The sequence below is a fragment of the Hippocampus bargibanti genome, linkage group LG04 (genome assembly GCF_051943395.1).
Source record: "Hippocampus bargibanti isolate YZ-2025 linkage group LG04, ASM5194339v1, whole genome shotgun sequence".
Lineage (NCBI taxonomy): Eukaryota > Metazoa > Chordata > Actinopteri > Syngnathiformes > Syngnathidae > Hippocampus > Hippocampus bargibanti.
This window is the reverse complement of record NC_142737.1, coordinates 758,609-774,593: the sequence shown is the minus strand read 5'-3', so window position 1 is coordinate 774,593 and position 15,985 is coordinate 758,609. Positions and strand designations below refer to the sequence as shown.

The window sequence follows — 15,985 nt, the reverse complement described above, 5'->3', positions numbered from 1 at the left end:
ATCGCTTCACAATAAAAGTATAACAGTGGAGAAGCGGTGTTCAGCTTTTATGATGAAATCCTCCCCACACGCAGGACGTTTGTTTTTAATTCGCGGTAACTTCCTAATATTTCATTTACGGCGAGTGACAAATTTCACATCGGTAATAGGGCAACATTAGCCCCTCCAATACAAACAACCAAACAAATAACTCAATGCCATTTTTAGTTGTACTGTTATCCTGGAGACCAGCATTTGCTAGCATTAGCACGTATTAAAAAGAATCCATAGGAAGCCTTATCAAGGTCTCCGTTTTAAACACCGAGGCTGTCGCCATGCTGATGACGTCACGCGACGCCATCAGGCTTTCGGACAGCTGAAGAGCTGGAGGTCAAGAGCGTACTCGTCCATGCTGGCTGTTTGCGCTGTGCAGACCGGATCTTCGCATCGGGTGGGCCACGGCTCCAACGTGGCGTCGGCGTCCAGCGGGAGGCGGAACCTGAGGACGTGAAAGACGGACGGGCGCGTTGGGCTCCACCAATGGGGCCTTTGCCCAAAATGGGGGGGGCGGTACACTCACCTGGAGGCCTGACCTACTCGCACCTCCGACCCGCTGGATCCCATCAGCAGATACTGCTGCTTTAGCTCCACGCGGACGAGGTCGCACGTCACCTTGTGGATGAGCTCCACCTCCGAGCCGGAACTCAAGGCCTCGAACCCTAATCATCATCATCATAACAACAACAACAACAATAATAATAATAATCATAATACATTTCATTTATAAGTGCCTTTCAAAACTCTCAAGGTCACTTTACAGTCACAGGAACAGGATCAGGTTTTCTGCAGGTGAGCAGCGGCAGCCACATGCGCTAACGTTCACTCATCCCAGAAGTAACTCAAATAGATAGAAAGCTAGCTATCTAGCTAACAGATAATAATACATTTCATTTCGAAGCGCCTTTCAAAACTCTTAAGGAAACTTTACTGTCACAGGATATTTTTTCTGCAGGTGAGCAGAGGCAGCCACACGCGCCAGCGTTCACTCAACCCGGAAGTAACTCAAATAGATAGAAAGCAAGCTAGCTAGCTAATAGATACAGTAATAATAATACATTTCATTTCTAAGATAGCTAATAGATAGCCAGCTAGACAGTTAGCCAACTAGCTAAATAGACATATAGCTAATAGACAGCCAGCTGCATAGCTAGCAAGCTATCCATGCAGCTAATAGCAATTAGATAGCCAGCTAGGTAGCCTGCTAATAGATAGCAAATACAGGTAACATCGACTAGCTAGCTAAGAGATAGCCAGCTAGACAGTTAGCCAACTAGCTAGATATCCACATAGCTAATATACAGCCAGCTACATAGCTAGCAAGCATACATAACAAATAGAGAGCCAGCTAGGTAGCTAGATAATAGATAGCAAATAGCTAGCTAGCCAGGTAGCCAGCTAGATAGCAAATAGATAGCTAGCATAATTGTTCTTTGAACAACGCTGAGGGCGATTCAGTCTTCAGCTTCTCAGGTTTCCGATTGAGTGTGGCGAGATTACCTGGATCTGTGTTCTTGAGGACTTCACGCACATCGGCTGTGAAGGTCACAAAGTCACCTTCCGTTTGCGACGACTTGACTTGCAGTTTGTAAGCTGCAAACATGGAGTCGCGTCACGCCGGCGCTGCGTTCGAGTCCCCGTACAGAGCGCCGCGCATTCTCACCGTATTTGATGTGCGGTTGACACGTTTCCTGGAGGCGTTTGGCGGCGGTCAAGGTCAAATCGGGCTTGGCTCTGTAGGTCGCACACGCAGCTACGACGACACGAGTTTCACGACGCACGTTCAATGAAAGAGCGCCTGGGTGAGTGGCCACCAATCAGATGTTACGGGGGGCGGAGTCACCTCTCATGCATTGGCACTGGTCATCCACACAGAAGCGTTGTAGCTTCTGCTCCGTGTAGGAGAATTCTTTGCTACACAAACTTCCTACGGAAGAACAACAACATGACCACATTATCACGACCTGCAGAGCCTATTTTTAAAAAATATAATTCTACCCCTGATACCGCAACGCGCTAGCGAGCCGGCAACGCGTACGACAATTTTGGCCAGCCAACCAGCATCTCACTCTCACACAGCAATCGACCGCGCGATGGTACCAGAGGGGTTTAGTTTGCGAGTCTCTATTCAACATTTTGAATGGATGTTGACTTACGACCATTTCCACTTACGACCGTTTGGTCGGAACGGAACTCGGTCACAAGTCGGATGTCACCTGTATTTGCTATCTATTAGCAGGCTAGCTAGCTGGCTATCTATTAGCCTCCTATTGGCAACATGTTCCATCCACAAACATCAAATAACAATTTCATTTTTCCAAATATCGACCATCTACAACACAAATTTCCTTTTTGTTTTTAAAACTTTTTTTTCAGTAGTGTCGTCAGTGAATTTTTAATGCAATAGTCCGTTGAGAAATTTGGAAGGTACCTTTTAGCGTAGCTCTCAGTGCTGACATCAATATATATTATTATTATTATTATTATTATTATTATCATCATTTGCTAGCTATTTGCTATCTTTTAGCTATCTGGCTGGCTAGCTAGCTATGTATTCACTATCGAGATGGCTGGCTATCTAGATAGTTATCTGTTGGCTATCGATTGCCTAGCTAGCTAGCTAGCTTCCTATCGACTTGAGTTGCTTCCGGGTTGAGTGAACGCTGGAGCGTGTGGCTACCGCTGCTCACCCGCATAAAATATCCTCTGACTGTAAAATGACCTTGAGAGCTTTGAAAGGCGCTTCTAAATGACATGGATTATTATTATTATTATTATTATTAATCTATCTATCTATCTGGCTAGCTATTTAACTAGCGAGCCATTGGCTATCTATTAGGGAGCTAGCTAGCTTTCTATCTACATGAGTTACTTCTGGGTTGAGTGAACGCTGGCGCGTATGGCTGCCGCTGCTCACCCTCAGAAGAACTGATACTTGTAAAGTGACCTTGAGAGTTTTGAAAGGTGCTTAGAAATGAAATGTGTTATTATTATTATTATTATTATTGTTAACATTAATCTCTACTGACGCAATTTGGTTCGGATTTGCCGTTATTCCAACGCAACGTTGTCATAGCATGTAAAACCCTACAATGGCCCTAAACGACAGTAACCAGCATGTTCTCTTTCTCAACCCCAAGAACCACAACACAGTCTTGATGAACTTTAACTTCTTTCCGGAGGACTACAAAAGCTCAAATCCCATCTTTCAGAAATTCAAACAGGCACACCAAGCAACAGACCTTCAGAGTACTACAAATTCCCCAAGTGGATTTCCATACCAAGGATGTTCTCACCTTTGTCTTGAGGCTCTGAAACAGTTAGAAGAGACTTGCTGGCTCCGCCCACCTTAAACCCAATGCGGATACGAAAGCTGACGCACAGAAACACGTCAGAGGGAACCTAAAACCCAGACAGGAAGTCGTCAGAGGTGGCGCAAGGGGGTAAGGGGGAAGTCCATCTGGGTCTTTTCAGTGCTCACAGAGTCCATCTGGATGATGACCGTGGTACCCTGAAGCTCGTAGTGCGAGATGACAGGCTCCAGTGTATCTCGGAACTGGAACATGTTTATTGATTTATTTGGGTAGCGTTTTGCCACGCAGCAACCATGGGAGTCACCTGTCTCAGGTCCTCCAGGTGGGCCTCCACGCCGGTTGGCAGCTGGATCTTCATGACCGTCATGGTGGACTCGGTTGCTAGCTCATTGGGAGGAGGCTTGTACCTGCACGTGAAAAACAGACCAAACGAGTAGTCTTGCACTTGCAAAATAAACGGGTTAGAAATAACCAGGACACCTTTCTTGGAGCTATATTTGTTTGGCAGAAATACTTCCTGTGATTTTAAATGACCTTAGTCATTTCATCAGATGTTTGTAAAAAGTATGTTATCCAAATATTTGCGCCACTTGGTAACTTCCCACCGCAACTGCCAGGACCGTTAGTTGGGCATGCTGGATAGTTAGCGCAGAGCCTAATGGGTAATTTGTCTTACTTGGCGCACGCGGACAGGTGCGGTTCACGGATGCTAGGGCCTGAGGAGGACGAAGAAGAGAAATAGAAGAACATCCAATGTTAACGGTCAATGGATAGTTGGCGTGGCAGCCATTTTGTACGTCTTACCCTCCTCCGGGTCTGCGCCGACCATCTCGATGCTAAGGTCAAAGTTGCAGTTGCGAGAGGGTGCCTTGGTCTGGTAGTACGCTGTTTTCATCTAAGACACCAAATTTCAGGGCGACCTCCAATTGCATCGTGGGAAAGTGTGTAGATTCAGCAAAGCCACACCCACCTTGACACTAGACACGCCGTTCCCGAATCCCGTGGAAACAGTGATGTCGTCATTCTTCAACACCTTACAGCACAGATGACAACTTTACAACCTGGACTCTCGTGAGCTCATTGATTCTCAAGGCCTCAAGTGGTCTCATGGTGACACTGGATTTCTTGATTCTTATACCGACAAGGAGTCACTTGGCTTCTTCATGCGCAAGAGGAACCAAATGACTGCAACCTAAGCCCCTCCCCCTTCACCTGGATGGGCGTGGCTACCGGCCTTGAGGGGCTCAGGTGGACCCGAGCCAACGTTCCTTTGCGTCCGTAGCGGACGTTGATATCCTGGTCTAGGACGGCACGGGGGATTAGGCGCCTATACTCCGTCAAAGCCTCCAGAGTCAAAACCGTGTCCTGATTGGCCCAAAAGTCAAAGTATCAAGCAGGAAGTGGGTAAAATATCATGTCGAGATGGGGACGGCGCTGAGGTACCTGCACAGAGTAGAATCCCTGTCCATAGTGTTGATCTTGGGTCAACCAGGACACGATAGGGTTGGCGTATGGGATCCGGCCCTTCAAACAAGAACTGGCATGTCAATCAACATCTTCAGTGTGGATACAGATGCGTCCAATCAGTGAGTGGCACCTTCAACAGTGTGCTGAGTAGCACGTACGCCGTCGTCTCCACTGTCAGGCCGCTTGATTGGTCGGGTTTGAGCCAACCCGTTGCTGTGTCGGACTCCTGCCAGTACCTGAGCACGGCTGGTCGTCCTGGACGCAGACACATGCATGAGTAGACTGACTCTAACACACATGCACACATACACACCTTTCTCCTTGGCCAGCCTCTCGAGGCTATTGATTAGTGTGACACTGATGGCGCCGTTTGGGTCGTGAAGCGTCACGGCGTACGTAGCCAGCGCCCGCACATATACACTCTTCACTGTCAGAGCATGCTGGGAAATGTACTTCGCGGCGGACCTCATGCTGTCGTCATGGAACTGAAGGAGAAACCCAGAGAAAGTCGTTGCGATATGGAGGTCAGGAAGGGAAAGTTGGAAACACAAAGGAGGAGGCACCTTCAGTTGCAGGATACGTTCTTTGATGCTGGTTGCCCGGCGCAGGGCGATAAGGACGAGTGAGGTCAGGTACAGCGAGCGCTCGACTGGATCCGCCCCCTCGGCCTGCGGCCAATCACAGAGATTGCGGATGTTGTAAAACAAACTCCTCAAATTTTTTTGGTGGTGTGTCAAGGTAAACTTTCCATGAATTTGTTGGCCCTGAAGGAGGACGTGTCTGAAAACGAGCCATCCGGGTTCTGGGAATTCCGGATCAGCCAGGACACAGATTCGGACAGAGCTTGGCGGTCCACCCGGAGCACAGGGTCCACGGAAGCCAAGGTACGAACTGCCGCCGCCGTTAGCCTGGTGGAAAGGAGACAGGAAGATCATCAAGAGACCTGTATGTTTGTGCATGTGATGCATCTGCGGATTCTGACCAGGTGCTGGCTTCCCTCTTGGTCCACATGCTATAACTGGAGTCTCCGCATCGGAAAGAAGAGATGCTGACCAGTCCTAATCACACACAGCCATGAGCTCACTACTTCCTGTCCACTTCATTACAAGCAGGCATCACAAAAACCAACAAGACACAACATGATGAGGAAAGAGAAAGAGAACCCTCTTTGATTTTCTGTCTCATGTCTGCTGAGTTCTTCCGGATGTCTCCGCCCAGAGTATCCCAGCCCTGGGTGGTCTCCAAGTAGCGGTACACCAGGGCCAGAGGGAGGACCCTGCCCAGCTCGGCCTCCAACGAGCCACCGGGGAGATTGACCAGCTGTCGTAGGCCTTCGGGGTTGAACACCACTGCCAGGACATCTCCTAGAACTTCACCTTTAACCCACATATCCACATTACTGATTTGGGAGTGAACCCTTAGAGATCGTTTGGGTCAAACCAACAGAACAACACGGTGTGCAAGACACAGACATGCAATAACTGAGGCCACTAAACCAGGAAACCCTACAAACTTCTGCTGCTCTGTTGTCTAGTCTTCGCTCAGGGTTCTAGAGAGGTTTGAAAAACTCCAAATCTATCTGAGATGATGTTCCTCAGTTGGAAAACGGAGGAAGTGACCTAGGAAAGCTTTGGTGCGTCCTCCCTGAAACTAGAGGAGATCCCAGAGGGATTTCCTAATGCAGATTTCATGCCCTGTAACCCAGACTTTATTCGGTAGAAGAAAACCAGGAAACATCTCACCGTGAATGGTCACCATCCTTTCCACAATTGTGTTAGGAACGATGTTAGCTGGCGGGAGGTTCTTTAGCACCACCGCGGTCTTCTCAGAACCTGTGACGTGACACCATCGCATCAAGCAATTGCCAATGCTTTGATCAGTCAACTGGAAACTTTTTTTTGTGATTGTGGCAGCCACAAGGATACTCTAGAGCAGTGGTTCTTAACCTGGGTTTGATCGAACCCGAGGGGTTCAGTGAGTCGGTCTCACGGCTTTGGTGGATCCTCCGCCACAGAGGTCCACCCCTCAGTCCAGACTGCAGTTAGTAGGCATAGTCATTGGAAGAAGGGTTCGGTGAATGAGCATATGAAACTGGTGGCGTTCGGTGCCTCCAACAAGATGAAGAACCACTGCTCCAAAGTAACCGAAAAACAAGTGTCTCCAAAATTGATAGAAACAAAAGAAATACCCAGCTTCTTGTATGGTCGTTGGGATTGTGCTCCCAGATACACCCAGACAGTTTTAACCCCGTAACCAACAAAAGACTTGTGGCTTCTCTGTACCGTAGATTCCCTGTGGGTCCAATATGCCACCGGAAAAGTCTTCCATCTTCACACCTTCAGGCTGCCAATAAACAATCAGTGCTCATTCACAGAGTCATCTTTGACCTTGGATGTCAAGTTAGGTTGAGCCCCTACCACCACTCGCAGTTTCTTCTCCAGGATGTCCTGCGTTCCCTGGTTCTGAGTCTTCAGGGTGAAGGTCAGAGTGTGTTCCCCGGGCTCCAGGCCCATGAGGGTGAACGTCACCTTGGCAACATCCTTCGCCGACAGTAGGCTCCATTGGCAGGCGGTGGAACGAAACCCTATCCCCGCGGCGGACGGCTGGGATTGGAGCAGGCACACCTGGGGTCCCACCGTCAGCGTCACGCAGAACTGAGGAAGGAACATACGGACGATGATTTCGGTTGACACGGTAGCAGAAAGTATCGCGGGAAAGAGAGTCGGTGGTACCGTGACGCTATCCGATTGCTGGTTGTACACAGAGCCGCTAAGCTCTAGCTGCTCGCCGCGGATCACCTGGTAGGGAAGCGGCACGTCCACGCTGAGCGGCAGCTGGACTGGGACCTGCACCGCGTCGGACACGCAAATACCTGCGGGAGAGAGCGGTAAAACTGAAGGCAGGAAGGGAACAGGGGTGGTGAGGAAGCAGGTAGGAAACCATTCTCACCGTTCCTGAACATTCCGACGGCCTTCAACTCCCACGTGGTCAGAGAGTCGGGAAGTGCCCTGGTGACGGACATCTGACCTCCTCTGCAAGGACAACGGAGAAAAGTTTCTTTTGCAGCTCACAGAGTCAAAACTTTTTTGGTAGGGGGGCTGGTTAACCTGGTGGGTTGGACCTCCCACAGCCAGCTCTCGGGAAAGAAACTCCTGACCAGAGAGGGCGCTTCATCAAAGTCAGCCCCCATGTCTAAATGGGCACGCATACACACATGCACAGACTGTTATGGAACCATTCATCAGAACCATTTCCAATTTTCAAGGGTTTGAAGGCCTCGTTGCATTTGTTGGACCGTGATTTGCCGTGTCTCCACACCGGAGGACACAGGAGGCTGCAAAATTGAGTAGATTGATCTCACCCCGTTCTACCCCCATTTGATTGCAGCTTGGGGGTGTTTTCGTGAAATCTGACCAAGCGGATACTGACCATAGCGACCCAGGATGAGGTTCTGGTCCTGGTCCAAGTGCAGCTGGATAAATTCGCAGCAATTTGTAAATGCGAGACGACATCGCACGTGATGCGTCGTCCGGCGGATGCTCTGCTCAGCAAATTGCTGGCAGGTGACACTCTTGGGGATGTACTTCATGCCGTACTCGCAGCACGGCGCCAGAACTCCGAATGAGGCGACTGTGCAAACAGATGGGACTCACCAACAAGAACCACAAGAATCTGAACCTCATCCACACGCTTAACAGGCACCTTTCTGTTTCTTCATCGCTTCCGTCAAGGCTCGTTTGCTTCGTACGGCAGCCGTGCACGCCTCACCTGTGTCGGACATGCTCACAATGGACTCTTCAGTAATAATAATAATAATAATAACAATAATAATCATAATCATAATCATAATAATACATTTCATTTCTAAGCGCCTTTTAAAACTCTCAAGGTCACTTAACAGTCACCGGATCCGTTTTTCTGCGGGTGAGCAGCGGCAGCCACTTGTGCCAGTGTTCACTCAAGCCGGAATAACTCAAATAATCAGAATACATTTAATAGATAACTAATGGACAGCAAGCTAGCTAGTTAGATAGCAAATAGATAGCTAGCTAAGAAGCCAGCTAGCTAGTTACATAGCAAATAGATAGCGAATAGATAGATAGCTAGGTAGCCACTAGCTAGTTAGATAGCAAATAGATAGCAAATAGATAGCTAGCTAAGTAGCCGGCGAGCTAAATAGATAGCAAATAGATAGCTAGCTACATAGCCAGCTAGCTAGTTAGAATGCAAATAGATAGCTCGCTAGGTAGCCAGGTAGCTAGTTAGAGAGCGAATAGATAGCAAACAGTACTTCCTGTCTGGTTCACAACTACCGGGCAACATTGACTGACCGCCGGGTGCCGGCTGTGCATTGGCGTTGGTCATGAAGGTGAGGCCAGCCAATCTGAAGACGTCCGCTGCGTCTTTGCCGCCTCCCCCTCCGCAGCCTTGGTCGCTTTCCTTGATGTGACGCAGCACCTGAGGACCCGCCCACATCCTGTTAGTGACATCACAACCAATCACGTTCCTCATGTGGAGTAGTCCAATTACCATGGTAACGGGGTCTTTATAGTTGGGGTACAGTTGATAGAGGGCGGAGTCCACGGCAGAAAAGGCCACCAGCCCGTCTTGATTGGTCTTGACGTCCAGCCGCAAGTCATCCTTTGGCCTGTAGTTCCGCCTTCTGTATGACAGTTCAGTCTGGTTGCATCCAAATCCCAGACACACACACACACACACACACACACACACACACACACACACACACACACACACGCAGACACACGCAGACACATGCACACACACACACATTTCTGTTTCAATTGTTTTGTGAGGTCCGGATAACTCCAGATCAGGAGTGAGGACCACCGTTGCTGATAAGTTTAGAGAAGAACTCGTCTTCCATTTGAACACTAAATGTCACCCCATTTCCCACTTCAGCTTCTTTAAAAACAAAGAAATAAAAAATGGACTTGAACCTGAAATAATAGTAGGGGTGAGGTTTCTGAATGGCTACATTCAAAGTCCTTACCCCTGTAGTGAATTCGGTTAAAATTTCGTTTTACTTTTTGTGATATGAACTTTTTCCTCTCATTCACCACGCACGCACACACAAATAAACACACACAGTGAGTAAAAAATGTGTATCCAAGTGAAATGAAAATACACACCAAAAATATTTTTGGGGGAGTTTGTGAGGACCTCTTAGAAACTAACAGATGCATATATAGACCCCCTAGAAGCTTTTAGAATGAAGAACTTGTGAGGACCGGCCAAAAGGTCCTCACTTGTCAAAAATGTCCTCACTACGTATGGTATAAAATGTTAGTGGTCCTCACAAGACCAGTCATACAAACACACACACACATGGATCACAACCAGTCACAAGTCCACTGCTCAACAAAGATCTTAGCGAGGACTTGTTGGGTGTCTGGTTTCCCACCTGTAGTCCACCAACGCAGGGGGCGGTGACTTTGAGCCACACGGAGTCCGCCACCAGCTCGGATATGCCCTCGCCGCGCAGGATGTAGTAAACCAGGATGCGTACGGAAGGCACCATAGCATCGGTCACAAGGAAGCTAAGCGTTTGCTTGTGGTCGCCACTAGCAACAAATTTATGGCTGCCGAAGTGGACGGTCTTGCCTTTGGACAGCACCTGAGATCCGGGTGACGTCGGTCAGTGCGGCGGTGGGAAAAGTGAGGCGCAAACGACGGTCGATCCGCTGTACTCACCAGGAAGCTAAGCGCATTGATGGGCACGTAGGAGGGCGTGGCTGAGTACACCTTGATGTTAGCGAAGCGGCCCACCTGGAGGGCCTGGCCCGATAGCGGCAGGTCGATGTACAAGTAGCGACGGTTTGGAGACTTGTAAGCCACCGCCGTCAGAACCAGGTGAGCCTGACTGGCGGGCGGAAGCGATGGGTCCGATGTTTCGAACTGGAAGGAGCCGTTTGTAGAAAAGACATCTTAAAAGTATGTTTCAAACAGTGACTGTGTGTCGTGACACGTTAATAGCATCATCCCAAAGGTTAGCGATACGTGTTTACTAACAGGCCAGTATGGTGTTAAGAGCACAACTACTACTAATACTAATAATACATTACATTTATAAGCGCCTTTCAGAACTCTCAAGGTCACTTTACAGTCACAGGCTAAGTTTTTTTGTGGGTGAGCAGCGGCAGCCACACGCGCCAGCGTTCACTCAACCCCAAAGTAACTTGGCTAGAAAGCTAGCTAGCTAATAGATAGCTAACAGATAGCTTGCTAGGCCTTCACTCAACCCGGAAATAACTCAGATAGAAAGCTAGCCAGCTAATAGACAGCTAACAGATAGCTAGCTAAGCCTTCACTCAACCTTTTGTGATGCAATGTAGGGAAAGATGTACGTCTGCTACAAGCTAAATGTTGAAAACAAACATGAAGCTAGGTGATTTAGTAACAACTTACCAAGATGTTAAGAATAGATTAAGGACAAATTGGACATAGAAGGTCTACAAATGCCTTCAGAATGACAAAGTAAACTTCACAGCTTACAGATCGATAGCAGGATAACAAATCGAGTTTATTAACATGCTAATTGCAGGTTCATCACCCTCGTCACATAATAGCATGTTAATAGCGTGTTCATGGCGATAGCGTATGTCAGCATGTGCAAACCCTTGGCCGCCATGGCGGAAACACGAATAAGATGTCAATATAGTAATTAACACGTCAATAACAGGTCGCTACGTTAATTTCTGGCTGCTAGCATGTTACGAACACATTGAGGGTCAGCATCTTCCTTACCGTGAGCGACGCCTTAGCGGCTGTAGCGGGCGTGTTGCAAACAAAGATGGCGAGGCCTTCCGATTGACTGCGGGCCTGCTCTGGGCAGACTTTGACGTCCAGTTCGCCGCTTGGACTCCACGTGCGCTGCTGGGACACGCGTACCGCAACCTGGCTCACCGGCTGCTCCAGGTGGTCCTTCACCAGAACCTGCCGTCGTGAATGAATGAGGGAGTATGTGCAATAAATCAAAGAATAAATAAGTGAGTGAGTCAATGAGTGATTGTGTGAAGCAGCCATTACCTGGACGGTGTATGGAAGTCCGGGTTTGATGAAAGGGGGCGTTGATACCAGGGTCAAACTGTAAGGTGACTTGACAAACTTCACAGCTGAAAACTCTGCCTCCTGGCTGATACCACCTGAGTAGGGGGGTAGGGTGTAGGGGTGAGGGGCAGCTGAACGTCTGTCTAACTGTCCGTCTGTGTGTATGTATACCATATTCCTCTTGGAGAAGCACAGCAATATATAAGTACTTCCCGATGAGAGCGTGAAGGTCTTTCGGTCCATCTTGACTGGACAAAAGCTCCTCCATGTTGACGCACATGTCCAAATCACCCGTTGGAGACAACTGAAAGCATACATACAAAGTTTCGCCACACGCGTTCGAGCAACTCAAAGAAGAAAAAAAAGCAGATGCTCTGACTCGCTCTCTGGTCACGGAGTTTGGGATGATAACAGGAAGTGCTTTCTGGCTCACGTAGCCGAAGCGTAAGAAGAGTTCACCAAAAGAAACTGGAGCACCGTGAAGATACCTGAGAGCAAGACCGGGAGAAGATAGACAACACCATCCAGAAGATTGAGGTGGACGAGAGGGTGAAGGGGATTTTTTTTGCTCACCTGGCCTCCACTTTGAAGCAGAAACGTTTAAAGTTCCCAAAGCTGATGTAGTTGACTTGAGGCTGGACCACGATGGAGAAACTGGGAAGAACTGACAACACACAATACGTCAAACTTAAACTGATTCAAGTTCATAGACTCAGGCCATATCCTGGGTCAGGACCAAAGACCACAGACTATGGGCCAGGATCAGACCCACACACCAGGACCATGACCTACACCAAGACCTGGACAAGAACTAAAGACCATAGACCATAGACCGTTGACAGCTCCTTGTCTCACCATATTCTCTAATCTCAAAATGCGTTTTGGCTTTGGTACTGAAGAGATCCGAATAAGAGGCTTCGATGGACCAAATACCCAACCTGGAATGACATCAAAAGATCAGGTCCCGAGAAGCCCTGGGACGGTTCTGGTTCTTATTTCCGGGTCAGTACTTTGGTCTGATGGGAATCTTGAAGGGATTCTGCATTGACGGGATCCCATTGTTAAGGTCCAACAACTCTTGAATGTCCACCGTCTGATGATCTGGATCCTGGTGGGTGGATGACAACAATGATGAGGACAACAACAATAAAAACACACTTTCCAAGTGAGCGGGTTAAAGTTTCTAGCTGGTTCTATGACTGGGTTAGTCAGTGAAGGACCGACTGAACGAAGGACCTGCTGAATGAGAAGGTGATGGACATTATGAAAGCACTATAGAGTAGATAGGATAGAAGGCAGTCTGCCAGAAGTTCTCGCCCACCTTGAAGGTCAGAAAGACGCTGCGATTTGCCGGATGAAGCTCCTGGTTCAACGAAAACGCCCGCACCTTCACTACAAACCCAGAAAAGGGAAGTGATGTCACCCCCACAGTACAGGAAGTAACCGTCTACTTCGTGTCTTCCTGCAGAGTGTCTCACCGCTCTGCTTGGGCGTGTACAAAGGTTTGTCGGTCTGGATGAACAAGAAGCCATTTTGCCGGCTAACCGGAATTGACACATGTTGGTTGATCTCTGCTGATTGGACGTGCAGGATCACATGATCCATGCTCTTGTCCAGCTGGTTAGAAAAGATCTGAAGACGAGAAGAACCGAATCATTGGCCGACTCTGTTCATCAACTATTAAGGCGATGTTGAAACTGTGAAAATATTTTTTTGGGTAGCATGAGTGAACTTCCCTCACCCTCACTGAGGTGATGGCCTGGTGCTGGTTCTGGTTATTTAGGGTCACCACTTGACGGGACAGAACCTGCAACGAGTTAAAGGGAGTGAGTGAGCGAGTGTGAAAATGAGTCAATGAGCGAATGAACGACTGAGAGAGTGAACCTTGTGGTCCGGCGCCATGGAGGTCTTGATGAAGACGTAGACCCGGACCTCTTGGGTGAAGCCAAACATCTGCACCAGGACCGTCTCCATCGCATCGATGTGTAAAACCATGGGGGCGCTCACCAGGTACCTAAGAGAAAGGGGGCGGAGTCTAGATCAGACCCTTGGGTCCCATTGGCTCATGGCCTAATGAGGTCATGAGCAGGAAGAAAAATTGAGCATTGTGAGAAAGTCCTCAACTCTGATCACGGCTCACATTTCTTCTTCACAAAATGAAAAGGAACCTGAACTAAAGTTTCCGGCGACCATTCCAGGGAGTTTTGCCTGCAGCTGGGACAGACTCTAGGCCACATTGATGCGTTCTTTTACCAAAGATGGACGAGCAAGGTGTCCGTCGTCCATGTGTCATTGTGCAGTGTCTAAAAGCGGCCAGACGAGGGCGCCACAGCCAACCACTTCAACGTCAGAACTTGGGGCTGCTTGGAACCTACTGGCCTCAGTTCCTCCTTTTCAGCATCATCGCACTAGCAACCAAGTCTCAAAGTCCAGTCCTGTCGGTTTTTCCGTCTCTCCCTGCTGCAACGCACCTGCTGGTTGATTTTGTGAACCGGGTGCCACCAAATGAAGAGGAATTTTGCAATTGCTAGCCAGCCAGCCAGCTAATAGCTAGCCAGCCAGCTAATGGATAACTAATAAATAGCTAATAAAGCCTGACCTGAACTTTGTAAGGGTCTCCGGAGATGCGGAGGGGTTTGTCCGCTCCCGTTGGCATAGGACCGTCCTGGCTGGCTATCTATTTGCTATTTATTAGCTATCCATTAGCTAGCTTTCTAGCTATTAGCCGTCTAGCTGACTGACTGTTGGCTATCTTTGAGGTATTAGCAATCCATTAGTTAGGTAGCTAGCTGTTAGCTTTCTATCTATTTGAGTTACTTCCGGGTTGAGTGAACGTTGGCGCAAGTGGCTGCCGCTGCTCACTCACAGAAAAACTTTATCCCGTGACTGTAAAGTGACCTTGAGAGTTTTGAAAGGCACTTCTAAATGAAATGTATTATTATTATAATTGAGGCGACATGAGAAAAACACAAGTTCACACATTTCTGGTTTTCTGTCCCAAATGACGTTTTATGGTTAGCAATGTGTTTTTGTGGAGTACCAAATACCATATTAGCGGTCTAGCTGGCTGGCTAGCTACCTAGATAGCTATCTATTTGCGGTCTAGCTGGCTGACAAGCTATCTAGCTAGCTATCTATTAGTGGTCTGGCTGACAAGTTATGTAGCTAACTATCTATTAGCTATGTAGCTTTCTATCTATTTGAGCTGCTGCTGCTCAACCACAGAAAAACTTATCAAGTGACTGTAAAGCGACCTTGAGCGTTTTGAAAGGCGCTTTGATAATACATTGATTATTATTATTTTGGAATTTGTCATCTTTTTTGGGTCCGGCAAAATATTTTTGAGGCTTCAGACTTTTTTTAGGCTTCTTCACTGAATGTAAAAATCAGAATCAGAAAAGATCTTGACTTGTTGGTATTTGTGAACAAAGCATCAGCATGCCTTTTCTGTGCTTCCAATTAATTGTATGGAAACAAGTGTTTCTTGAGAGGGTGTGATCACTTCTACAACTTTTAGGAGCAAGGCAAAACTAACATAAAAAATACACACAAAAAAAACAACAAACATGACATATTTAGTTCATTCAATAAATGGAAAAAGGAAATAGACTCACGTTGTAGCCTGCTGAGCCGCCGCCGCCGTCCATCTTGCGCAACATACACACAAAAACAACACACACACTTTCATGCCGCACACACACACACACACAAAATAAGACGATCCTCCAAAGTCTCGAAAAGTCGAAAAGCAAGTCGTGTGATTGACAGGCGACTTTTAACGCGGCGCGTTGACAGACATGTACACACAATGGAACTTCCTGTGTGTGTACACTAAATGTGTGTACGTGTGCGCGTCCAAAGGTGACTGGGTCCACTTGGGTGTTTTCGGACACTGCGCAACATATCGATTTTGGCTAGCGGCTTCGCAGCAGAAGCTGAAGATAAATTTGGCTTCAAATATGTGGCCCGTGGGCCTAAAATCGGCCCGTGTAGAAGCAAGACTAGAGAGAAAATTCAAATTACAGTAATACCTTGGCTTACGAACTTAATTGGTTCCCAGAAAGTGTGTTTAAGGTGAAAATTGTGTATTCCAATAATTA

General features: G+C 47.9%; 1 protein-coding gene across 1 annotated transcript; it reads right to left on the bottom strand.

The window, feature by feature from the left end:
* Positions 1-69: 69 nt before the first annotated feature.
* On the bottom strand, positions 70-15,676 carry c5 (complement C5). The gene is made up of 43 exons (XM_088993387.1): positions 15,500-15,676; positions 13,770-13,899; positions 13,627-13,692; positions 13,364-13,517; positions 13,207-13,277; positions 12,896-12,993; positions 12,741-12,823; positions 12,459-12,549; positions 12,265-12,373; positions 12,057-12,189; positions 11,865-11,980; positions 11,583-11,771; positions 10,530-10,733; positions 10,240-10,452; positions 9,348-9,497; positions 9,149-9,275; positions 8,520-8,585; positions 8,247-8,447; positions 7,925-8,009; positions 7,767-7,849; positions 7,550-7,689; positions 7,235-7,471; positions 7,100-7,160; positions 6,560-6,649; positions 5,981-6,193; positions 5,800-5,875; positions 5,567-5,725; positions 5,381-5,486; positions 5,131-5,302; positions 4,948-5,072; positions 4,794-4,874; positions 4,563-4,715; positions 4,321-4,383; positions 4,155-4,245; positions 4,027-4,066; positions 3,655-3,757; positions 3,518-3,592; positions 3,333-3,438; positions 1,880-1,963; positions 1,700-1,789; positions 1,537-1,629; positions 560-698; positions 70-478 (listed from the first exon to the last, which is right to left on the bottom strand). The coding sequence occupies exons 1-43, from the start codon at positions 15,571-15,573 to the stop codon at positions 340-342; spliced, it is 5,079 nt and encodes a 1,692-aa protein (XP_088849513.1). The 5' UTR covers positions 15,574-15,676; the 3' UTR covers positions 70-339.
* Between the last annotated feature and the right edge of the window lie 309 nt (positions 15,677-15,985).